The sequence below is a fragment of the Erythrolamprus reginae genome, chromosome 8 (genome assembly GCF_031021105.1).
Source record: "Erythrolamprus reginae isolate rEryReg1 chromosome 8, rEryReg1.hap1, whole genome shotgun sequence".
Lineage (NCBI taxonomy): Eukaryota > Metazoa > Chordata > Lepidosauria > Squamata > Dipsadidae > Erythrolamprus > Erythrolamprus reginae.
Genome location: NC_091957.1, coordinates 2,955,699 through 2,981,335, shown reverse-complemented (window position 1 = coordinate 2,981,335; position 25,637 = coordinate 2,955,699). Strand labels below are relative to the sequence as shown.

The window sequence follows — 25,637 nt, the reverse complement described above, 5'->3', positions numbered from 1 at the left end:
TCAGCCTTCCTTCCTTCCTTCCTTCCTTCCTTCCTTCTTTCCTTTAGGTTGACTCAGCCTTCCCTCCTTCCAAGGTGGGTCAAATGAGGACCCAGATTGTTGGGGACAAGAGGCTGATTCTCTAAACCACTTAGAGAGGGCTGTAAAAGCACTAGGAAGCAGTATATAAGTCTTAAGTACTTCCTTCCTTCCTTCCTTCCTTCCTTCCTTCCTTCCTTCCTTCCTTCCTTCCTTCCTTCCTTCCTTCCTTCCTAAAGGTTGCCTCAGCCTTCCATCCTTCCGAGGTGGGTCAAATGGGGACACAGATTGTTGGGGGCAAGAGGCTGATTCTCTAAACGACTTAGAGAGGGCTGTAAAAGCACTAGGAAGCAGTATATAAGTCTTAAGTACTACCTTCCTTCCTTCTGTCCGTCCTTCCTTCCTTCCTTCCTTCCTTCCTTACTTACTTACTTACTTACTTACTTACTTACTTACTTACTTAGTTACTTAAGGTTGACTCAGCCTTCCCTCCTTCCGAGGTGGGTCAAATGGGGACCCAGATTGTTGGGGGCAAGAGGCTGAGTCTGTAAACTGCTTAGAGAGGGCTGTAAAAGCACTAAAGGCCATTGCTAGAAGAGGAGAAGGATGGGCGGGGAGAATTGTCGGGTCCTTGGAGCTCTCTGAGCTTGTTTTCTTGTGGACGTTTCATGACCCAGCTAGGTAGCATCATCAGTGGTAGAAGGGAGTCCATTTTGGGAGGAGGAGGAGGAGGGGGGAGAGGAAGAGGAGGGGAGGAGGAGATTATTCTGGTAAACTTGATGCTCTGTGAGCTTTGTATTTTTCTTGCAGATGTTTCATTACCTCACTAAGTAAGATCATCAGTGCTAGAAGGGAGGGGGGTTTGGGAGGAGAGGTGGGTGGGGGAGGAGAGGGAGGAGAGGAAGAAGACCTTGGGTTCGTTCACAGCTGGCATAAAAATAGAGCTGGTCAAATGGCCGCATTTTCCTTCAGCCAGGAGGGCAGGAGGTGTGGAACGACTGATAATACTTCCGTTGATCGCACCTTAGTTTCCTCTCCCCTGCCAGCTCTTTTCAGCAAACCCAGCCATTGAAACGCGGGTTTCCCCGAAACATATTTGGGCAGGTGGGTGGTGGGAGCTCAAAAAGGAGTGTTCTATCTTTTGAAAAAGCCAAAATCTCCTATCAGGTGGCAGCTTAGACCTTGGAAGGCTGAAGATGGATTAAAAAAAAACCCCAATGCTTTAATGCTGTAGAAGTAGCATCTTCTCCTTCTCTTCCCCCACCCCCCTCCGAAATGTGGCTTTTATTTCCGAAAAGTTGCGTAGCCTCTTGTTATTTTTGTGGCGTGACTGCCTGACTTTGTGGTTTCCTCCCTCTATATTTGCAGGTGAGTTGTGTGTAGATGCTCTTTGCAAAATGGAGGAAATGAATTACTCCTACCAAGTGGTTGGCAAACATCCCGGAATCTATTTACTTATGGTGCACCCCAATGAAACAGTAAGTGGCTCTGGTTTCTTTGCTCTCTGCTGACACTAGTCATGCCCAGAGCTACATTCTGTGCATTTCTGCAACAAATACAACGAGGCTGGTACTCAGCAAGATCTTAAGTGTGGTAAATCTGTTGGTTATGACCTATAAAGCCCTTCATGGCATCGGACCAGAATATCTCCGAGACCGCCTTCTGCTGCACAAATCCCAGCGACCGATTAGGTCTCACAGAGTGGGCCTTCTCCGGGTCCCGTCAACTAAACAATGTCGGTTGGCGGGCCCCAGGGGAAGAGCCTCCTCTGTGGCGGCCCCGACTCTCTGGAACCAGCTCCCCCCAGAGATTAGAACTGCCCCTACCCTCCTTGCCTTTCGCAAACTCCTTAAAACCCACCTTTGTCGTCAGGCATGGGGGAACTGAGATATCTCCCCCGGGCCTATATAATTTATGTATGGTATGTTTGTAGGTATGTCTGCTTAAAAATTGGGTTTTTTAACTATTTTAAATTTTAAATTGTAAATTATTAGATTTGTCAGGAACTGTTTTTATTGTGTTGTGAGCCGCCCCGAGTCTACGGAGAGGGGCGGCATACAAATCTAATAAATAAATAAATAAATCTCTTCCACCTCCCTATTTAAATATTTGAATCTGCAAGGTTGATGGGATGGGGGTGGGGTTTTTTTGCTCCGGAAACAATTTGGATCTATAGGCCTGTGGAAAATCTTGGTTTGTAAACCTGGCTTCCTTGGGATTCTGGCATTGACAGTAAACATTTAAAGAGGGAGCCTTATTTTTTTGCTAGTTGCTCTTGTAGAAAGAGGCGAAAAGAACGCTGATTCTTGCTTGCAGTAGGCTACAATTTTAATTGAATTTTTAAATATTAAGGCCCTTATCAATGAACAGAATAATATAATTCTGCAGCAGCTGCCCAAAAAGCTGATACAGTTCTAGGCTGCATTAACAAAGGATTAGTATCAAGATCACATGAAGTTTTAATACCACTATAAGGCCTTGATAAGGCCACACTTGGAATATGGCATTCAGTTTTGGTCGCCACGATGCAAAAAGGATGTTGAGACTCTAGAAAGAGTGCAGAGAAGAGCAACAAAGATGATAAGGGGACTGGAGGCTAAAACATAGGAAGAACGGTTGCAGGAACTGGGTATGTCTGGTTTAATGAAAAGAAGGACCAGGGGAGACATGATATCAGTGTCCCAATATCTCAGGGGTTGCCACAAAGAAGGAGGAGTCAAGCTATTCTCCAAAGCACCCGAGGGTAGGATAAGAAGCAACGGGTGGAAACTAAACAAGGAGAGAACACCTAAGGAGAAATTTCCTGACAGTGAGAATAGAAGTTGTGAATGCTCCAGCACTGGAAGTTTTTAAGAAGAGGTTGGGTAACCATTTGTCTGAAGTGGATGTAGGGTTCCTGCCTAAGCAGGGGGTTGGACTAGAAGACCTCCAAGGTCCCTTCCAACTCTCTTATTCTATTCTATAATAGCAGAGTTGGAAGGGACTTGGATGTATTTTATGCTGCATTTTATTCAGTGTCCAATAAACTGCCCAGAGTCGCCTTATCAGATCCATTTGATTAATACATGAAGTAAATATGGGTGCCCCATGTAGTGCTTGATTTAAAAGCCATTCCCTTCAATGACCACTCAGTTACGGCGGAGCTTACAACCAGACCTTGTGCTTAAAACATCCATTGCAGCATCCCAGAGTCATGGGATCGGAATTCAGTTGCTTGGCAATTGGCACGGGTCACAGGGTCTAGGTGTATATGTAGGTATGCAATCTGAAAGTGTGTGTGTGCTTCAAATCGCTAGATCCGCCGGTGGGCCATCCTGACGGCGAGGAGCCTGGGCAAAGTCGACCGGGATGATTATTATGACATCCAAGAAGTGTTGATCTGCTTGTTCAAAGTGGTAGAACTGGGCCTCTTCGAAAACCCGGATATCTACAGCTCATCAGGGGTTGAGAAAACCAGGCTGGTCCTGTTGCCCCCCCATCTGTACGACACTGGAAATTACAAAAACTATTGGCTTGGTAAGGAGCGAGAATGGCCAGGTTATTATGAACATTTGGCTGTAGCCTTTCTTGTCTTGTCTTGTCTTTTTTCTTTTCTTTTCTTTTCTCTTTCTTCTCTTTTTCTTCCTCTCTCTCTCTCTCTCTCTTTCTTTCTCTTTCTCCTCCCTCCCTCCCCCCTTTCTTTTGACACCGGCAATTACAAGAACCACTGGCTTGATAAGGAGAGAGAATGGTGAGGTTATTATGAGATTTTGTCTTTAGCCTTCCTCCCTACCTCCCAATCTTCCTTCCTTCCTCTCTCCTTATGATTTCTAATTCATTCCTTCCTTCCTCTTTCTCCTTTCTTTCTTTCTCACTCTACCCCCTTCCTTCCTTCCTTCCTCTTTCTCCTTTCTTTCTTTCTTTCTTTCTAACTCTACTCTCTTCCTTTCTTCCTCCTTCCTTCCTTTCCTCCCTCTCTCCCTCCCTCCCTCCCTCCCATACTTCCTTTTTATTTTTTCTCCCTCCCCCTCCTTCCCTCCCTTCCCAAGGTCCCTTCCAGCTCTATTCTGATTATGTTTGATTGTAAGGAAGAAGCCTGTGGTTTGCCAAACCTTGCGCAAAACGGCCAGTTAGCATCTGATTTCGGGCGATTTCCCCTGCAGGTCTCTGTATGCTGCTGTCGGTGCTAGAAGAACAAGCAATGGATTCGTTGCTGCTGGGGCCAGACAAGCAGAATTTCATGCAGTCCATCATGAACACTATGAGGAAGCCGACCGAAGGTAATCCATGAATGAACTTTGGAGGCCGGGGCTATTTCTTCATGCCGAGTGGTTCATTTAATAACATAATAACGTGTAGCCCTTGATGTAGGGGCCGCAATTGAGCCTGGAATCACAGTTGTAAATCAGGCCAGAAATTCAAATTTGGGTCAGAAGCCTTTCATAAGTTCCAACGGTGGGTGTGTGACAGGTTGTCGAGCGAGGATTGGTGCATTTTCTACAGTTGTTAGCCAAGTGTTTGGCCATTTATACTTTCTGGTTTTTAAGGTAAATGCAGAGAAACGTTGCCCACAAAAGTTGTCGGAAATGTGTGACTCGGGTGTGTGTGTGGTGTGAACCCATAGGTCCTATAGGTATCCTCGATTTTACGACCACAATTGAGTCCAAAATTTCTGTGGCTAAGCGACACAGCTGTCAAATGAATGTTGCCCCATTTTATGTCCTTTCCCACCACGGCTGTTAAGTGAATCGCTGCAGTTGTTAAAGCAATAACCTGGTTGTTAAGTGAATCTGACTTCCCTGTCAACTTTACTTCTCAAGAAGGTCGCAAAAGATCACGTGACCCCCCCTCCCCTCCCGAAAAGGTCACTGCAGCTGTATATATGAGTCGGTTGCCAAATGTGTGGATTTTGTGCATGGGACCACGGAGATGTTGCCATGATATTGTTGTTGCCCATGTTACACCAACACTCCGCAGTCTGCATTGGTTGCCGATCAATTTCCGGTCACAATTCAAACTGTTGGTTATGACCTATAAAGCCTTTCATGGCATTGGACCAGAATATCTCCGAGACCGTCTTCTGCTGCACGAATCCCAGCGACCAATTAGGTCCCACAGAGTTGGCCTTCTCCGGGTCCCGTCAACTAAACAATGTCATTTGGCGGGCCCCAGGGGAAGAGCTTCTCTGTGGTGGCCCCAACACTCTGGAACCAGCTCCCCCCAGAGATTAGAACTGCCCCCACCCTCCTTGCCTTCCGCAAACTCCTTAAAACCCACCTTTGTCGTCAGGCATGGGGGAACTGAGATATCTCCCTCGGGCCTAAACAATTTATGTATGGTATGTTTGTAGGTATGTCTGCTTAAAAATGGGGTTTTTTAACTATTTTAAATTTTAAATTGTAAATTATTAGATTTGTCAGGAACTGTTTTTATTGTGTTGTGAGCCGCCCCGAGTCTACGGAGAGGGGCGGCATACAAATCTAATAAATAAATAAATAAATAAATGATAGCAAGCATGAAAAACGGTTGTTAAGCCACCTTTTTCAGTGCCGTTGTAACTTTGAATGTCACTAAATTAAAAGTTGTAAGTCAAGGACTGTCTATACTCCTCCCTTAAGAAGTTGAACCTTTTAAAGCCCAGTCCTGCAATACCAGGTGATGAAATGCTTCGTATGCCCTCTTCGGCTTCTAGAAGGAACCAGGATCGGACGTTTAGCAAAGAAACCAGGATAATAACGATGTTTGGGGTTTTTTGTTGTTGTTGCTCCAGATGAAATCCACGACCCCTTTTGGCCCGTCCTCCACTGTTTCATGGTGATCCTGGATAAGTTGGGGTCCAAAGTGTGGGGTCAGCTGGTGGATCCCGTCCAGGCCTTCCAGACGATCATCAATAACCCGAGCTATAAGAAGGAAATCGAGAGCATTCGACACAACTGCTCCAGGTCTGTGCCTTTTACTTCGGTCTAAGGACAGGAATCCGTATCAGAGTCTGTTGCATAAATCAAATCCAGAAGCACACACAGATAACCGATGCAGCAGGATTCATTTAACTTCTTTATAAACGTGTATGATGTAGGTGTTTGTGTGTAACATATATTTTTTTTGCTGATCATGAAAACGAAGGGAGACTGGTATAGATCTATTATCTATAGACTAGTATAGATCTATTTCAAGCTATGTAGCTCTCATCAGCTAGCCATACCTCCACTGGAATTTGAACCCGGGCAGCCTGCTTATTAGGCAGTAGCTTTAACCTCTGACCCACGGGCTCTCCTCCTGTATCAGCTTGGACCAGGGAAGAGTTATACAGTGGTACCTCATGATACGAACCCCTCGTCTTACAAGCAACCCGAGATACGAACCTGGGGTTCAGAAATTTTTTGCCTCTTACGAACTTTTTTCTTCTGACGAACCTGCCGCCGCCGAAAAGCCCCGCCGCCCGGCTGTCGCTTTTTGAAACAGCCGGGGGGCTTCTCAGCGTCCTCCTGAACCCGAACGCCAAACCCGAACTTCCAGGTTCGGCGTTCAGGAGGCCACCGAGAAGTCCTCCGGCTGTTTTAAAAGATGACAGCCGGGCGGCGGGGCTTCTCGGTGGCCTCCCAAACCCCGAACCTGGAGGTTCGGCAAAAGTTCGGGTTCAGGAGGCTGCTGAGAAGCCCCGCCGTCCGGCTGTCACCTTTTAAAACAGCCGTGGGCTTCTCGGCGGCCTCCCGAATGCCGAACCCGGAAGTTCGGGTTTGGCATTTGGCGTTCAGGAGGCCGCCGAGAAGCCCCCCGGCTGTTTCAAAAGGTGACAGCCGGGCGGCGGCGTTTTTTTGCGTGTTTTTTTTCCGTTGCACGGATTAATTGATTTTACATTGTTTTCTATGGGAAACTGTTTCATCTTACCAACTTTTCGTCTTACGAACCTCCCCCGGGAACCAATTAGGTTCGTAAGACGAGGTATTACTGTATATGTTTTTTTTCCCCTGTTGAATCACCCTGGCATACCCAAATATGGGAGTGCCCATACTGCTTCCTTTTCACCTTTCAGCCCCACTCCAGGGGCTACCCAGGCTACAAACCATATTTTCCAAACTTGCAAAGAACAGATAAAGGGAGACTAGTATAGATCTATTTCAAGCTATTTAGCTCTCATCAGCTAGCCATACTCTTCTAGGATTCGAACCTGGGTTGCTTTTGCCTTGCTGGGCAATGCTTTTATCCTCTAGGCCACAGATTCTTTATCAGCTGGGCCAGGGAAAGATTACATGTATTTCTGTAGAGTCACCTGGTATATATTCCACCTTAAATCAGGGTACTACATTACAGCTTCTGGGTCTTTGTCCCCCTCTGAATCCGACATTTCTAAAGGCTGACAGGGAACACTCACAACAGAATCATTTGTAAAATTAACACCCTCGGGAAATACCTAACTAACAGATTTCCAATTGACTAATAACCAAGTCACCAGTATATCCAAGCACACTTGATTCTCTTATTCCAGGCTTCAGGAATGTGAGTGTAATTTTTTTTAAATTGTTCCTGGTTGTACACTGGGACATAGAATTCGAAAAACAACTTCTCTGCTTTCTTCGATTCAAAGTGTTGGTCATGACCTTTAAAGCCCTACATGGCATTGGACCAGAGTACCTCCGGAACCGCCTGCTACCGCACGAATCCCAGCGGCCGATAAGGTCCCACAGAGTGGATTTTCTCCGGGTCCCGTCAACCAAACAATGTCGTTTGGCGGGACCCAGGGGAAGAGCCTTCTCTGTGGCGGCCCCGGCCCTCTGGAACCAACTCCCCCTGGAGATTAGAACTGCCCCCACCCTCCTTGTCTTTCGTAAACTACTCAAGACTCACTTATACCACCAGGCATGGGGGAGTTGAGACACCTTTCCCCCAGGCTTTTTTATACTTTGTTTTATGTTTGGTATGAATGTGCTGTTAGGGTTTTTTTTAAATAATGACAGGGTTTTATATGTTTTTTAATATTAGATTTGTTCCACTACTATATTGTTTTTATTACTGTTGTGAGTCTTCGGAGAGGGGCGGCATACAAATCTAATTAATAATAATAATAATAATAATAATAATAATAACAACAACAACAACAACAATAATAATAATAATTTTGCAGGGCAAAATCAGAACCACCATCAGACTATGACGATGAAACAATTACCTGCAGCCAGCTTGTATATAACTACAACCCGGAAAGGCCCAACAAGGTAAATTCCAAGCATCCTAAATGGCATTATTTAGCAACCATTAGAGGTTATGACAGGTTTGCCCCCGGTTGAGAAACGTGTGGTCCAGGAATGAGCAGAGGCGCTCACGATCCTTGGCTTCACTTGTTGAAAAAGGTATAATTTTATTAGAACTCCCGTGCGTTGCCAGAACTTAGAATCTTTAAATTTTTCCCTCCCTTAATTGCCCCCCTGTCACTGATGCCCCCCTCCCTCCTCATGACCAGTCAGGTTCAAGCCAAATGTTTTCAAAATGGGCACTTTGAGATAGGTTGCCATGCCGCTGCCCTCTTCTCACTTGGAGAGGTGGAGCAGTTCCTTTCGCTTTCCCCCAAGTATTCCCTTTCCCCCTTACCGTCCCCAGAGTCCACGGCAGACGTCCACCGCACGGTGGCAGCTGACAGACTGTCTGGATTTATATTTCAGGACTCGAGATTGAGGACTACGGCTTGCTTGGACTACTGCCCCAACTTCTATGAAGAAATGCAGACCCTGTCCGACATGTTCCAGTACGACATCGGGAGGGACATGCGTTTGCACCACAGCACTTTCCTCTGGTTCATCCCTTTTGTCTCTTCCCTGATGGACCTCAAGGGGCTGGGCGTGGCCTACAGCATGGTGGTCATCCAGCACCTTTGTTCCGAAGTCAAGGAGGTCCTCCACCGTGCCATCCAAACCTGCGACAAAGTGTCTCAGTTTTTCATCTGGATCCTGGTGACGGTGGTGGAGCTCAGCTGGAAGAAGAAGTGTTTCGACACCTTGTGGCTCAGCTCTCAAAACTGGGTGGAGGTGGTGGTGACGTGCGCCGGGCTTCCGAGCGTGGTGTTCACCGGTGGAGCGGAGAGGGACTTGCCCAGGAATGCACCCAGAAGCCTCATGAAAGTGCCCTCGCGGGAATCGGATTCCATACGGTCCGTTTGCATGAATTTGATCCGGGTTCTCCTCAAGGAAGCCTGCCAGATGAGGCAGAAGGCCTCCCCGTTCCTGGACGAGCTGAATTTAGTTCGGCGTAGTCACGAAGACTGGAAGCTGAGCGCCCAGCAGGCGCGGGAATTGCAGACCTGCTTGATGGAGATCATCAGGAGACTGCGGATTAAGTCAATGAGCACTTCCACCCATGGACAGGACACAGAAGAAGAGGGGAGAAATCCAAGCCATCCTCCCCAAGAACACTCCACGTATCAGTCACTGAGAAAGCAGGATGAGGTTTTTCAAGAAGGAGCTTTATCCAAGAAGAAATACATCTTGGATGAGGAAGCCAAGGGAGAGCCAAGCCATCAGAGAAACTCAGAATTCCATTTGACCAACATTAAGCATGAACATCAACAGAGTTTAATAGATGGGGAACCCATGTTGCATTCTACCTCCACGGAGGGAACCAGCCACTCGACCCTGGGCAACCACAATAGCTCCGTAAACCAGAGCGGCTTCGTAAAAGACTTTCAGAAGAAAGACACCAGTGGGAAGGAAGAGAAGCCCAGAATTACCAGCCCCGACCTCCACCCATGGCCCCCCGGTTCTGCCCTGGAAGAAAAACAGATCCCGAAAATGACCGCCGAGGACATAGCGGGTGTCACTTTGAAATTGAAACGGTTTGTGGAGAATAGGAAGAGGCTGCTGGGGGCGGAGAGTGAAAAGCAGCAGTCGGTCAAGGAGGACAAGCAGGATCACCAGGAAGGGACGGCGGGAAGAACGGCAAGAGAGAGTAGTGGCTCCACCTCCATTTGCCTGCCCTGCAAACCGCCACTGAGTTCAGAGAACGGCCTCCAAGCCAAAATCATTTCCATAAAGAAGGAACCCGCGGAATTTCAGAGCGCTTGGAAAAGGAGAGATTCAGAAGAACGTTGCCTGGATGACCTCCCCTTCGTGGTGCTTAGGAAGGATTTGGCGAGTAAGAAATCGCTGGTCCAAGCGATGGAGCCCGAAATAGGTAGGGAGGGCCAATTGCAGTCAGATGCTCGTCAAGAAAGTACCTTGACTTATCAGAATCCTATTCAAAGGAAAGTTCAAGGCGCATTCAGATCTTTACCTGAGAGCAAAAGTCAAACCTGGTCCTCTGAAGCAGGTGGGCCTTCAAGCCAGGTCATCATCATTTCGGACACGTCTTCCGACGAAGAAGAGAACAAAGCGAACGTGAGCCGGAGGAGCCAAGAAGAAAATGCGAGCGGGTCCCTTCGGAAGCACCTCAAGTCCAACGAAGAGGAGGTCATATCCCTTTCCAGTTCTCCGTTGACGGACGGGGAATGTGAATCGCAGTGCTTTGAGTTTGAAACCGAAGATGACATCTACTCCGCTTGGCAAGACAGCCAGTTGGACCAGACGATGGAGGAAGATGTTTTTCCAGGAGAGACAGCAGGCAAGTCGGCCTCGTCGGAGTTAGCTAGGGGCCTTAGCGAACAGGGTGATGATACAGACACCCTTGGGGACGACGATGTCGAAAAAGCCGAGCAAGAATTGGAAGAGCAGAAGAAAGTTGGTCAAACCCAGCCGATTCTTCCCGTTCAGGCCGCCGATGAAAATGTCGGCGAGGGAAATGCCGCCGTTTGTTCCAAGTATTTCACAGCCGCGCATGACGATGCTACAGAATCTTCCAGACCGAGTTCGCCTTCAGCTTCCCCTATGCCACCCTCATCGTCGTCGTCTTCATCTGCTGGACCTTCGGCACCAGCTCTGGAACCGACTCCCGGACCAAAGAAGAGTTTGGCCAAATCCAAGGGGCTCAACAGAGATCTAAAGAGTCTCGAGGAAAGAAAACCCGTGACCGACAAGCCATTGGCCCACGTGGCGCCCTCTGGATTGCTTCTCCCTTTCGTGGTCCCTCCCAAGAAAGTCCACCGTTTCCCTGAGCCTACGTCCACCACCGAAAAGCTGGGCCTGAAGAAGAAACCCCGCAAAGCCGCTGAACTCTCCCAACGTTCCCACGACGTCCTGGTCCAGTTGCGCAGCTACGGGAAAACCGCCGGGCAGCTTCCATCCAAGAGCAGGAAGGCCAAACTAATCGAGCCTCGGCGGATGGTGATCCGGAACAAAGCGCTGTTGGCCAGCCAAGAGCGCCAGTTCTTCCGACAGTCGCGATCCAAGAAGAAGGAGAAAGGGGAGGGTGTTCCCAGAGCAAACAAGACTTCCCCCAAGTCACCGGTGGAGTCTGCTGATAAGAAGGAGGTGGACAATGTGACAGGAAAGGCCAACCAGCCCGGCAGTACTTCTAACCACCTGAAGAGGTTGCTGCCGCAGCATCCACAAGAGGATGGTGGGTCTCGTTCTGCAGCTCCCGAGACGGAGCCTCTTCCGTCATCGAGGCAGGAGGCTATCGAGCCCGATTCGGAGGTTCCGGGATGTTCCACCCTCGCTCCAGGGAGCGTTTACTCTTCAAGTGAAGTTGGTAGGGTGGCCAACTCGGGTGCCTCTTCCAAGAACTTGAGTGAGGACGCGTCTGGGTCGAAAGGGGACCTTGACCCAGAGGAAAATGAGGACGACTTGTTCCTAACCCAGAGGGATCCGGTAGACATGGAGCTTTGCTCGCAAACGGAAAGCACCAATGGCCCCGAAGACTTGAATGTCCTCCCAGCCTTGCAAGATCAACCTCAGTCCGCTGAGAAATGCAGGCATCTCGGGTGTCCTAACAAGGCGGAAGGAGCCGGCCCCTTCTGCCAAGGCCACTCGCTGCCTAACCCTCTGGATCACGTCTTCGCCAAGCCTTCCCTGCCCCCCAAGCCTTCCACGAAGAAAATCTTCAGCTCCAGCGCTTCTTCCCGGATGGCCTGTTTGTCCAAAGACCTCGAGATGAGCTCCGTGGCACCGCCAAAGACCAAATTCAACCCAAACCTCTTCGCCGCCTTGAAAGGGGATAACGTGAGGACCAAGCTGACTTTGGCCAATCTCCTTTTCCCTCGGAATGTGAACAACGTCCCCGCGCAGCCCCACAGCGTCCCAAGCAGCCGCGGTGTCGGCAATGCCAGCGAGACGCCCGTTCCACACTCCAACGCTGGTCGGGAAGCACGCCCGGCCTTTGCCCAAGTCAGCAGTTTCCACAACCAGCCTAGAGACCACAGCATTTTCACCAAAGAAATCCTGAAGTGGAGTTACGATATGTTTACCAGCTTCAAGGACTTCGGACCACCGAGCCATCTCTTGCAGGCCGTTGTTAACTCTGTTCCTGTTAAGTTTCAGAACTACGATGACTATTTTAAGATTTTCTTCCCTTTGATGATCCTCAACGCCTTTGAAGAGGTAAGCGGTCTTCTTCTTCTTCTCCTCCTCTTCCTCCTCCCCCCTTCTTCCCTTCTCCCCTCCTCCTCCTCTTCACCTTCTCCATCTCCTTCTACTCTTTCTTCTTCTTCTTCTTCTTCTTCTTCTTCTTCTTCTTCTTCTTCTTCTTCTTCTTCTTCTTCTTCTCCTTCTCCTCCTCCTTCTCCTTGTCCTTCTTCTTCTTCTTCTTATTATTATTATTATTATTATTATTATTATTATTATTATTATTATTATTATTATTACTATTACTATTACTATTAATTAGATTTGTGTGCCGCCCCTCTCCGTAGACTCGGGGCGGCTCACGGCAATGATAAAACAATATATAATAGCAAATCTAATAATAAAGCCTAAAATAACAATTTTACATTAAAAGCCTAAAAATCCCATTATATAAAAAAGCATACACACAAACATACCATACATAAAACTGCACAGGCAAGGGGAGATGTCTCAGTTCCCCCATGCCTGACGGCAGAGGTGGGTTTTAAGAAGTTTACGAAAAGCAAGGAGGGTGGGGGCAGTCCTAATCTCCAGGGGGAGCTGGTTCCAGAGGGTCGGGGCCGCCACAGAGAAGGCTCTTCCTCGACGGGACCCGGAGAAGGCCAACTCTGTGGGACCTAACCGGCCGTTGATTCAGATATTTACGTGCTTATGGAGATTCTCAATTCTCCAAGTCTTGGTTGTCACAAAGGTGTTCCCCCACCCCCCCAAAAATGGCAACTAGGCTTTCTTGAGGAGCTGTTGGCTAGAATGTAGCATTGCAAGCTAACTCTGCTCACTGCTAGCAGTTCGGTCCTGACCGGCTCAAGGTTGACTCACCTTCCATTCTTCTGGGGTCGCTAAAATAAGGACCCAGATTGTTGGGGGCAAGAGACGAAATTCTCTAAACTGCTTAGAGAGGGTGTAAAATCACTATGAAGCAGTATAGAAGTTTGTGCTATTGCCTTTGTGCTCTCCCTCCCTCCCTCCATCTTCTATTTATCTATATCTATCTGTCTGTCTGTCTATCCATCCATCCATCCCTCTCTCTCTCTTTCTATCTATCTATCTCTGCCTATCTGTCTGTCCATATCTCTTTCTCTTCCTATGTCTAGCTATATCTCTATAATATGTATATCTCCCTCTCTTTCTGTCCCTCTCTATCTCTAATCTGTCTGTCTATCTATCTCTGTCCATCCATCCATCCTGTGGTGGCACAACATTGCAGACTAACTGCTCATTGCCAGCAGTTCGATCCTGACCAGCTCAAGGTTGGCTCAGCCTTCCACCCTTCCAAGGTGGTTTAAATGAGGATCCATAAACTCACTTTACCATCTTGTCTTGCTGAGCAGTCAAAATCTGGCGCTCAATTGTGGCTGTAATTCGAGGGCTATCTATCTATCTTCTATCTATCTATCTTCTATCTATCTATCTATCTTCTATCTATCTATCTTCTATCTATCTATCTATCTATCTATCTATCTATCTATCATCTATTGGGTTTATATTTATATTAATTGGATTTATATTTTAATACTAGTATGCATGTCCTTCTGGACGCTTCCCAGCGGGGAGTGTGGGGGGGCTGTCTTTGGAGGCGTGGATGCTAGAGGGAATAATAATAAATTGTTTCCCTGTCAGAGCAAAATAATGGCGTCGCAGAGGCGATGAGGTCTTATCCTCACATGATAATGTTAAACCTATGTTGGCTTCTTTTCCCCCTCCTCTCCTGTCCCCAGGTCACGTGTGAATGGCTGGACAACCAGAAGCTGAGAGACCCGAAGCCTATTCCTTTGACTTTACTGAATTTCAACATGGACTTGAACAAGGCAGATTTCACAGGTCAGAAAACAAAAGATATGTCAGCTAAGAGAGAGAAAGACAAACGCAAGTTAACCCTCCAACTTTACGGCCGCAGTTGTGCCCCCAAATGTGGGCTGTTAAAAGCGAGAGATTTGGCACGGAAAAGCTGGGCTCCATTGTGGTCGTAAGGCGAGGACTCCCAGCAGAACCGAGTGACCATCCTGTGTTTGTCGTCTTTCTTCCCCCCCCCTCCCCAGCTGAGATTTCCCAGCATGAAATAGAAAACCAGCAGCACCCCAAGGATGACGACCTGGTCTTCCTGATAGTATCTGACAAACGGTTCTACTACGATGAACGAGATGAGGAGAAACGTGTCGCCCGCCATGTTGGTTTCGTGACTCGTTTTTTCCAGCCTTCCTTTCACAATACCAGTAAGTATTTCCGGGAGTTGATTTTGAAGGATTTTTTATTTTTTTTAATGTCAATGAAGAAGAAAAATAGGATTCTTTATTGGCCAAGTGTGATTGGACACACAAGGAATTTGTCTTTGGTGCAGATGCCCTCAGTGTACGTAAAAGAAAAAGAGACATTTGTCAAGAATCAGGAGGTACAACAATTATTATCATGTTGCAGGAAGACAAGCCTAAAGGAAGGTTCAAGGAAATAGAGACCACGTGGAGGTGGAGTAACTCAGGTTTATTGCATGCGAGGTTCAGAAGTAAGACAAGAAAATCGGAACAACCATTAACATTCTTATACCTTTTCGGAAAAGTAGGACAAACAAGCATGTTATTGCGTGAACCAATGATCTGGGTTACATGTTCGCGTGCCTACAAGGGGGGAAGTAAAAAAAAGTAAAATCATCAGAAAATATGATTACATGGTGGAATATTAACTGTTGTGGTTAGCTGTGGCCCAGCTCCTGCCCCAAGGAATGTGCAGGTGGATGTGGGGGAAACATCCACATGCCGCAGGCCTGTTTTGCTCCCGATAGAATCTGCCAACAAAGCCTCCTCTGACCAAGGAAGCGTGAGTGACAGGGAAGAGGGGAGTTTGGCAGACAGCCCAGGAGGAGATCAATCATCTGTATCATCCTTGGATTCTGAACAAGAATTAATGACACATCCACGCATGCGTAGAGTGATGCGTAGGAGACAACAACTGAAGGATTATTACAAGAGAAAATGAGGCCACCTGTGGTTGGGTGGGGCTGCTGTAATTAGAGCTACAGATAAAAAGAACAGCGTGCTGGTTTAGTCTTGGGGCAGTTTATCTGATTTATTGTTTCGTCAAGATCGTGGTTTTTGTGCTGTTCAGGATTGTGTGTGTGGACTCTCTGGACTTTAGAATTGGACTCAATTTCTCAGTTATTGGGTGAGCAATTGGATTGCATTTAACCTGTGCCTTGTGTGTACCAGAAAATCCCTTTGACCTTTAAAAGGGGAGCTGTTTCTGTTTTTCTGTTTATAAAAACGTTTGGGTTTTCCTTTTATCGTGTGGTGTGTGTCTTCCTGGACTAATTGCCCTGTAATTACGGGCGGTTGAGACATGCCGGCAGAACATTAACGAGGTAATGATAGTTGCATGTTTATTTCCAGAAGCCAAGTTGCTCAACAAACGGATAGGGATAAAGAGGAAATCACAAAAGTACACGCTATGCAGTTATGATCATTCCTGTCACTCATCTCCTCCCACTTATGACTGCAGGACTGTAACCTGTTGCTTGTATCCTTACGATTTATATTAATATTGATTGTTTCCTGATTGCTTATTTGTATCCTATGATTGAGGAAGACGCCCCTGCATTTATAAGTGAGAGGAGATGGGTGACAGGGATGACGAGAAGACTATTAGTGATAATAATGCAACCTTAGGGAATAGTTTGACAGTGGCGAGGGAATTGTTTGTTTAGCACAGTGATGGCATTCAGGAAAAAGCTGTTCTTGTGTCTAGTTGTCTTGGTGTGTAGTGCTCTATAGCGTTGGTTTTAGGGCAGGAGTTGAAACAGTTTATGTCCAAGATGTGAGGGGTCAGTAAATACACTGCTCAAAAAAATAAAGGGAACACTCCAAGAGCACATCCTAGCTCTGAATGAATGAAATATTCTCATTGAATAATTTGTTCTGTACAAAGTTGAATGTGCATAACAGCCTGTGAAATTGATTGACAGTCAGTGTTGCGTCCTAAGTGGACAGTTTGATTTCACAGAAGTTTGATTTACTTGGAGTTATATTCTGTTGTTTGAGGGTTCCCTTTATTTTTTTGAGCAGTGTATTTTCATCACCCTCTTTTTGACTCACGTAGCAAACAAGTCCTCCCCGGGAGGCAGGTTGACAGCCATTGTTTTTCCTGCCGTTCTGAATGACACATGAAAAGTTTATTGTAGCAACACTCCAAAGAATTGTAATTTATTTCTTTTTATCCCGGTTTTATTACAAATAACTCAAGGTGTGGCAAACATCCTTCTCTCCAGCCCTAAAAAAAAATGCCACCTTAGAAGATCAGAACATGATTTGTGTCCTAAATTTGACGAGTTCTGATTGAGGACTTGGAAAACAATCAAACCATTATTTCTGTCCTAATGTCAACAGGTTCTGCCTAAGCATGATGCCTGAAGAAATGTTCTTTGTTGGTCTGTTTTCCCAAAACAGAAAAGAAGGAGCAACAGGTCACCTGCCACCTCTCCATCCAGACTCAAGGAAATCTCTCACGCATTGAGAAAGAGGTGAAATGCATGCTGGTCAGCTCCCTCGCGACAACCCACCGGAGATTCCAGGCCCTCTTGATGCTGAATCGTAGCCCCTTAGCCACGCCCATCCTCTCCCCAAGCGCCCCCTACTTCTCCCCAAGAGATTTGAACACCAAGCCTGAGAAATCGGTAAGAATATTGATGGTTGTTCACAGAATAATAGAATGACAGAGCTGGAAGGGACCTTGGAGGTCTTCTAGTCCAACCCCCTGCTTAGGCAGGAAACCCTATCCCACTTATAAAACGTATCAGGAAAGACTTCATGAACTCAATCTGTATAGTCTGGAGGACAGAAGGAAAAGGGGGGACATGATCGAAACATTTAAATATGTTAAAGGGTTAAATAAGGTCCAGGAGGGAAGTGTTTTTAATAGGAAAGTGAACACAAGGGGACACAATCTGAAGTTAGTTGGGGGAAAGTAACATGAGAAAATATTATTTTACTGAAAGAGTAGTAGATCCTTGGAACAAACTTCCAGCAGAGGTGGTTGGTAAATCCACAGTAACTGAATTTAAACCTGCCTGGGATAAACATATATCCATCGTAAGATAAAATACAGGAAATAGTATAAGGGCAGACTAGATGGACCAGGAGGTCTTTTTCTGCCGTCAGTCTTCTATGTTTCTATGTTTCAGACAGATGGTTATCCAAAAACCTCCAGTGTTGGGGCATTCACAACATCTGGAGGCAACTTCTGTTCCACTGATTAATTGTTCTAACTGTCAGGAAATTTCTCCTTTGTTCTACGTTGCTTATGATTGCTTTCCACCTGTTGCTTCTTGTTCTACCTTCTGGTGCTTTGGAGAATAGCTTGACTCCCTCTTCTTTGTGGCCACCCCTGAGATATTGGATGGCTGCTATCCTGTCTCCCCTGGTCCTTCTTTTCATTAAACTAGCCATGCCCAGTTCCTGCAACAATCATATGTTTTAGCCTCCTGCCCCCTAATCATCTTTGTTGCTCTCTCTGCACTCTTTCCAGAGTCTCAACAACTTTTTAATATCATAGCGATATAAACATCCTAGCTTTCTCTCTTCGTAATCTGTGTCTTATATGAAACTAGACTCTTTTCCCCCCGAATTTAATTTCTCCTGCCGTTTGGAGAAAGAAGGAATTCAGACCTTGGTATGTTGGGGGGCAAGACATGTATCCTGTGAGCTGTCCCGAGTCTTCAGCAAGGGGCGGCATACAAATCTAATAAATAATAATAACTTACAGTAAGTCATGGAGATGGAGTGTGTCTTCTGATGATCTGGTGCGATTTTTTTCCTCTTCCCCCCCACCCCCAAGCTTCCTTACATGAAGGAATTCAATGAAGGGCAGAAGCGAGCTATTGAAACTGCTTACGCCATGATAACCCAGCATCCCGCTTCGCCCAAGGTCTGCTTAATCCACGGGCCGCCTGGGACAGGGAAGTCGAAGGTGATCGTTGGGCTTCTCCACCGCATCCTTGGCGAGGTAGGCCGGGTGAACCCCCTTTAAAGGTTCTGGTGCCCATTTTGACGTGAGCTGAGGGTGGTGCAGGAGACGACTGGGCTGGAGCCCAAAGAAGGAGTCAAGCATGTCATACGTCACGAGTCCATGTCCACAAGAGGTCTAAGTCCAGTCCACCTTGAACGCCTTTCTTATCTCCTGCTCATTTCCCTTGACTGTTAGTTGGTCAGATTCTTGCAGAGACCTGAAGCCAGCAGTAAAGCTTTATACTCCTCTGCAAGCTTTAAACTCATTTGAACCACCTGAATCTCAGATGCCTGGCAATTGGCTCATATTTAATGACGGCTGCAGTCTCCCAGGGCTGTTACGTAATCCCCTTTTGGGATCTTATGATGTGATGTATGGCTGCGATTTGAATTTGTTTGTTTGATTTTTAATATATCGGGTTTTTAGTTTATGTAGTTTTTAATTATTAGATTTGTCTTTGTATTTACTGTTTTATATTATATGCTGTGAGCCACCCCGAGTCTTTGGAGAGGGGCAGCACACAAATCTAATTAATAATAATAACAACAACAAAACAACAAGAATAATGATAATAGTAATAGTAATAATAGTAATAATAATAATAATAATAATAATAATTTGTGTCATCATTTTCAATTCCCAGAGATCAGGAAAGGACAATTCCATCCAGAGGCTGAACGCCAAGATCAAGACACACCGTGTGTTGGTTTGCGCGCCTTCCAACGCAGCCATTGACAACCTCATGAAAAAAATAATTTTGGGATTCAAAAAATACCGGGAGAAAAACGCTTTAGGTACAATTGGGTCTCACTTCTCTTTTCCCGCTCACGTCATTTTAATTTGAATTATTTTGTGGTTGTCATTTGTAGACAAATAGGAGAAGTTGCGCAAGGCTTAAGACACTAAAACAACCACTTGCGATATGCCAGTTTGCAATGCAGGCAGACTTTGACTTACAACAGTTCATTTAGTGTCCATTTGAAGATGGCACTGAAAAAGGTTATGGCCCTTCCCCCCCCCCCCCCCCCCCCCTTAAGACCATTCCCTTGGTCACGTGAACAAAGTGAACACAGCCAAAAGTTCAGTCCAGAGTGGCTCAAGATTGACTCAGGCTTCCATACTTCTGAGGTTGGTAAAAGAGGACCCAAATGGTTGGGGGCAAGATGCTGTCTTTGTAAATCACTTAGAGAGGTCTGTAAAGAACTGTGAAGTGTATATAAATCTAAGTGCTGTTGCTATTATTGCCCTCCCTTCCCTCCCTCCCTCCTTCTTTCCTTCCTTCTTTCCTTCCTTCTTTCCTTCCTCTGTCTGTCTGTCTATCTTTATCTCTCTCTCTCTCTTTCTTTCTATCTATCTATCATCCATCTACATACCTACCTTTCCTTCCTTCCTTCCTTCCTTCCTCTGTCTGTCTTTATCTATCTATCTATCTATCTATCTATCTATCTATCTATCTATCTATCATCCATCTATCTACATACCTACCTTTCCTTCCTTCCTTTCTTCCTCTGTCTGTCTTTATCTATCTATCTATCTATCTATCTATCTATCTATCTATCTATCTATCATCCATCTACATACCTACCTTTCCTTCCTTCCTTCCGTCCTTCCTTCCTTCCTTCCTTCCTTCCTTCCTTCCGTGTTAGAATACAGTGCTGTTGCTAGTGGCTTAATTATTTATAAAATTTGATTATCTTGGCAAACAGCATAGGATTTGGTGTCTGCTAACCCGTGTCTTTAGAAACAGCACGACTTTGCCCTTTTCTGACCTCTAGGGAATTGTGGTGACATCAACCTGGTCCGTCTAGGACAACAGAAATCAATCAACAGCGAAGTCCGGAAATTCAGCTTGGATGATCAGATTGATCGCAAGATCAGTGAGTGTGAAATTGTGTTGCCTCTCAAGCTCCTTTCTTGGGTTAGGAATTGGATGATGCCCGGTATCTATTTTATTTATTTTTAATTATTTTTTCCCTCTCCGCTGAGGAACAAAAGGATAACAGAAAGGCGAGAGCCACTTTGCTCTTAACATAGTGCCCGAAAAGCAGACAGGTGTTTCTTAGAATGTAATACTTGGGGAAAAGGAATCCTCAGTCTGAATATCGTATTGGCAGTTCTGTGTTAGCAAAAACTCCAGAAGAGAAGGATTTAGGGGTCGTGATTTCTGACGGTCTCAAAATGGGTGAACAGTGCGGTCAGGCGGTAGAGAAAGCAAGTAGCCGCCCCCGAGTCTTCGGAAAGGGGCGGCATACAAATCTAATAAATTATTATTATTATTATTATAAGTAGAATCCTTGGCTGCATAGTTAGAGGTATAAAAAAACAGGAAGAGGGAGATTGTGATCCCGCTGTCTTGAGCGCTGGTGAGGCCACATTTGGAATACTTGTGTCCAGTTCTGGAGACCTCACCTACAAAAAGATATTGACAATTTGAACAGGTCCAAAGACGGGCTACAAAAATGGTGGAAGGTCTTAAGCATAAAACTTTTATTAGGAAAGATTTAATGAACTCCATCTGTATAGTCTGGAGGACAGAAGGGAAAGGGGGGGACACGATCGAAATATTTAAACGTGTTAAAGGGTTAAATAAGGTTCAGGAGGGAAGTGTTTTTAATAGGAAAGTGAACACAAGAACAAAGGGGCACAATCTGAGGTTAGTTAGGGGAAAGATCAGAAGCAACATGAGGAAATATGATTTGACTAAAAGAGGAATAAATGCTTGGACGTGGTGGGTAAATCCACAGTAACTGAATTTAAACATGCCTGTGATAAACATATATCCATCCTAAGATAAAAACACAGGAAATAGTATAAGGGCAGACTAGATGGACCACGGGGTCTCTGGTGGATGATATAGATTTTGCTTCAAACAAGCTGTGCTTGAATCAGATCCTGGAGTGGGAGAACCAGATCTTCAATCCGGTTTGGAAAGCCAGAGAATCCAAAGGTTGACCTCCCTGTTTGCATTCTGCAGATAAGGCCATGCTCGGTAAAGATCAAGACCTCCAAAAGAAGAAGGAAGATTTAGATCAGCGGTTGGACGCACTTTCTCGTCTGCGGGCCATGGACAGAAGCGAGAGCGGGGAGAAGGTAACTGCCAGATCCCTGATGGAAAAGTTAATTTTGGGGGTCATTATGTCAGAAGACGAGTGGGGGCCTCTGACTCTTATCAACAATCTCTTGGGAGAAATCCCACTAAACTGCTGAAACTGAGTTAGTTGGGTTTACAGTTAGGCAGGAGAAGACATTTAACACCAGTGAACGTGGCAAGTTCTGCCAGGCTGGTAAAAATAGTCTTTTGGGAAGAGCTTCAGGAATTTCGGATAGACCTCAGTTCAGAAATTTTGGAAGGAAGTGCAGAACGAAATAAATAACATGTTAAACATTAATTGGATAATTATAAAAGAGATAACGATATTAATTAAACAAAGAGAACTAAGAGGTTTTAAAGAAATAAAAACTGCAGCATTGGAAAGCGCTCAAGTGGTAGTGGTATTGGGTTGGAAAGAGTCTATAAAATGGACATTACAGAACTAGTATTGGTACATGGTTGATCACATTCATTTTGAAATCATGGAAATAAGATTAAACAATTTTGATGAAAACAAATTGGAGAAGCTGATGGTACGATGGAATAAGGTGAAAGATTATATGTTGAGTAGAATTTGTGACGAAAATGTGAAAAATAAACTCCAATCACTCTTTGAATAGTAAACATGCAAATTAGAGCTAGGGGGGGAAACCAATTATATATATATATATACACACACACACATATATATATACAGTATATGTATGTATATGTGTGTATATATATATATATATATATATATATATATATATATATATATATATATATATACACACACACACACACACACACAGTATATATACAGTATATATACAGTATATATACAGTATATATACATATATATACATATATATACATATATATACATGAATGATGAGGCAGCAGCCATCTCGATCACCGGAACATAGAGACTGTGTATATACACATATATACACATATATACACACACACATATACACATATATATATATATATATGTTTTCGTAGATTTTCACGGGTACAGGTATGACGGTCTTGGTATATTCGGGTTTCTTCCCGTGTAGGATTCCCTTAGAAAGCCAAAATCTCTGGGCTCCTCAGTATTCTTTGAGCTTGGTGGGTTTCTTGCAGACATTTCATGACCCAGATAGGAAACATCATCAGTGCTAGAAGGGAGTGGAGTTTGGGAGGAGGAGGAGGAGGAAGAGAACTGTGGGGTCCTTGGGGCTCTGAGCCGGGTTGTCTTCTTGTAGACATTTCATGGCCCAGCTCTGTTACATCATCAGTGCTAGAAGGAGTGAGGTTTACAGGGAGGAGGAAGAAGAAGAGAACTGTGGGCTCCTAGGTGCTCTCTGAACTTGGTGGTTTTCTTGCAGACAATTAATGGCCCAGCTAGGGAACATCATCAGTGCTAGAAGGAAGGAGGTGGATGAGAATAGTGGAGTCTACGGAGAGGGGCGGCATACAAATCCAATCCAATCCAATCAAATTTGAGGAGCTTGTAGTTTTCTTGCAGATGTTCCTCAATACTAGCTGATGATGATGTTACCTGGTTGAGTCATGAAACCGTAGTTTGATCTTCGTAATGCTGCAAGATTTTATTTGGTTAAAGGAAGCTGGTATCTCAGTTTCTCAGGTCAAATATTTAAAAGGGAAATGGACGATGTGTGACAAGTAATAGGAACATCTGATCTGTGCTGGCTCCAGAGCCCAGTTTTCAACACAGCTTGTGTAAATGTTTGCTTTCGATTTTGGAAGGGGGGAAAAAAAGGAAGATAATTTTTGTTTTGTTGCAGAAACAACAATTGGAGGATGAAATTTGCCAGCTCTCAAAGGAGAGGGAACGCTTGGCTTCTCAACTCAAAGAGGTAAGAAATGACTTTTGTAGAATCCGAAACTTTTCAATAGAAAAATCCAAATTCTCTTTGGCCTTGGGAGAATAAGGAAGTGGACTGGATTTTTTCCCCCCTCTTCTGATTTTGGTCTTCATTGTGCCTCAGCCACTGGACCAGATCTGTCTTTCTGGCAATCTAGACTGCTGATCTGTCACTCATCCCAATTGAATCAATGGAGTCTGTTATTCAGCGAAGGGGTGGTATCTCATGCCGGACTAACCCACAGCACCGAAAAATGATTCTTTTCGATTGTAGGCTCGTGGGCGATCTCAAGAATTAAAAGCAAGCATCATCTTGGAATCCCATATCATCTGCTGTACACTCAGCACGAGTGGAGGGGTGCTGCTGAAATCGGCTTTCCGTAGGCTGGGCGGGGACCCCGTCAGCTGCGTGATTGTGGACGAGGTAAGAAGACCCCTACGGTGTGGCCACTACCCCCTTGGAAAAGTTAGCTCCCTCCTGGATACAGCCCGTCCTCGTCTTTAACAACCAAACCATTTCCATGGCCGAGCAAGACAGTTGTTAAAAGTGTTTTAACCGAATTGCTGCAGGTTTCGAATTAGTAACCCGGTCCTTAAGTGAAACTGCCTCCCCCGTTGACGCGGCTCATCAGAAGGTCATAAGGGCGAGTCAGTTGACCAGCGTCCGAATACAAACCACATGACCATGGAGGATCCTACAAACTGTCATAAATGTGAAAAAAACGGTCCCCATTTTTCAGTGCCATGGTCACTTCATTTTTTTTAAAAAAATAATCTTTATTGAGTTTCTACATATAAAAACAGAAGAAAAAGAAAAAATGAATTAAAAAAACCAAAAAAACCAGACAGATGAACGGACTTAAGCTTAAACAACATATAAAACACATTCAATTACAGTAGTGTTCTTGATATAGACATAGACATAGTTAATTACTTATCATCAATTAAGGTTTTCTTTCACTACGTGCATATATTTATTTGTTACAGTGGCACCTCTACTTAAAAACTTAATTCGTCCTGTGACCAGGTTCTTAAGTAGAACAGTTTGTAAGTAGAAGCAATTTTTCCCATAGGAATCAATGTAAAAGCAAATAATGCATGCAAACCCATTAGGTAAGAAATAAAAGCTCGGAATTTGGGTGGGAGGAGGAGGAGGAAGAAGAGGAGGAGGACAGTCGCTGCCAAAGGAAGAAAGTGAGGGGAATCAAAAAAATCTAAAACTTTAAGGCTTAAAAAAAAAAAGAGGGACTCTCAGGCGGCGAAAGCCTCCTTAAGCACCACCGAAAGGCTCCTCTGGCAGCCCAGAAAAGCCCGAGATGGCTGGGATTAAAGGGGGAATGGCAGGAAACTGGCCGGGCCTTCGTGCCGCTCTCAAATTTCCTGGGAAATTTTTCCGGGCTTGGGTTCTTAAGTAGAAAATGGTTCTTGAGAAGAGGCAAAAAAATCTTGAACACCCGGTTCTTATCTAGAAAAGTTCTTAAGTAGAGGCATTCATAGGTAGAGGTACCACTGTATATAGAAGATAGAATTTGTCAACCATACTGCTGAGACTCATGATCAAGCGACCTAATGGTAAGTATTTGTATCTGGTGCCTGGATTTGTAGGTTTTTCTTTAATTCTGTATATTTTGCCTAGTTGTGAGGAAGATGCGGATTCGTTTTTATGAGTTTTGTTTTCCATCCATTTATGCTGCGATATTTCTATATTTTATTTGAAAACGCAAGGAAGGAGTGTCTAGTTTTGCTTTTCCTTTAAATTTTATATGTATTTTTTTCTGTTTGAGCCATTTGTACCAATTTTCCCATACTTTGTAGAATTCAGATTTATATTTTCCCTGCATTTCCAAAATCATTTTGGTCATGCCGTGGTTACTTCAAATGGTCGCTAAGTGGGAACCGTTGTAACTATCGAGGACTCCCCTGTAGCTTTTATGGTCTGGTCGTAACATTGAACAGTGGCTAAACGGCCAGCCGTACGCCGAGACCTGGCTGCGTTTCTCTTTCTGCTTGTTCCTCATTTCCTCTCTTGCAGTTTCTAACCCTATTTTTCCCCCACCCTGGTGCTTCTGTTCAAAGGCAGGACAGACGTGCGAAGTGGAAACGCTCATCCCTCTGATTCACGGCTGTAAGAAGTTGGTTCTGGTCGGGGACCCCAAACAGCTGCCCCCCACCATCAAGTCCCTGGTACGTAGCTGCCCCTTTAAGACGTCTCCAGATG

The 25,637-nt window shown here is 45.1% G+C and overlaps 1 protein-coding gene across 2 annotated transcripts in view; it reads left to right on the top strand.

Annotated features, from left to right (window-relative positions):
* The window catches only part of SETX (senataxin), a 47,886-nt gene that overhangs the window by 10,163 nt on the left and 12,086 nt on the right, over positions 1-25,637 (top strand). For both annotated transcript variants that reach the window (XR_011559677.1, XM_070758488.1), the window contains exons 4-19: positions 1,387-1,496; positions 3,315-3,534; positions 4,161-4,277; positions 5,768-5,939; positions 8,120-8,210; positions 8,655-12,458; positions 14,201-14,303; positions 14,522-14,695; positions 16,916-17,142; positions 18,303-18,470; positions 19,117-19,267; positions 20,249-20,350; positions 21,448-21,563; positions 23,340-23,411; positions 23,694-23,843; positions 25,496-25,603. Coding sequence is in view for 1 of the 2 variants with exons in the window: in XM_070758488.1 (XP_070614589.1) it covers positions 1,387-1,496; positions 3,315-3,534; positions 4,161-4,277; positions 5,768-5,939; positions 8,120-8,210; positions 8,655-12,458; positions 14,201-14,303; positions 14,522-14,695; positions 16,916-17,142; positions 18,303-18,470; positions 19,117-19,267; positions 20,249-20,350; positions 21,448-21,563; positions 23,340-23,411; positions 23,694-23,843; positions 25,496-25,603 (5,885 nt within the window). In the remaining variant the exon portion in view is untranslated. The remainder of the gene's footprint in view (positions 1-1,386; positions 1,497-3,314; positions 3,535-4,160; positions 4,278-5,767; positions 5,940-8,119; positions 8,211-8,654; positions 12,459-14,200; positions 14,304-14,521; positions 14,696-16,915; positions 17,143-18,302; positions 18,471-19,116; positions 19,268-20,248; positions 20,351-21,447; positions 21,564-23,339; positions 23,412-23,693; positions 23,844-25,495; positions 25,604-25,637) is intronic.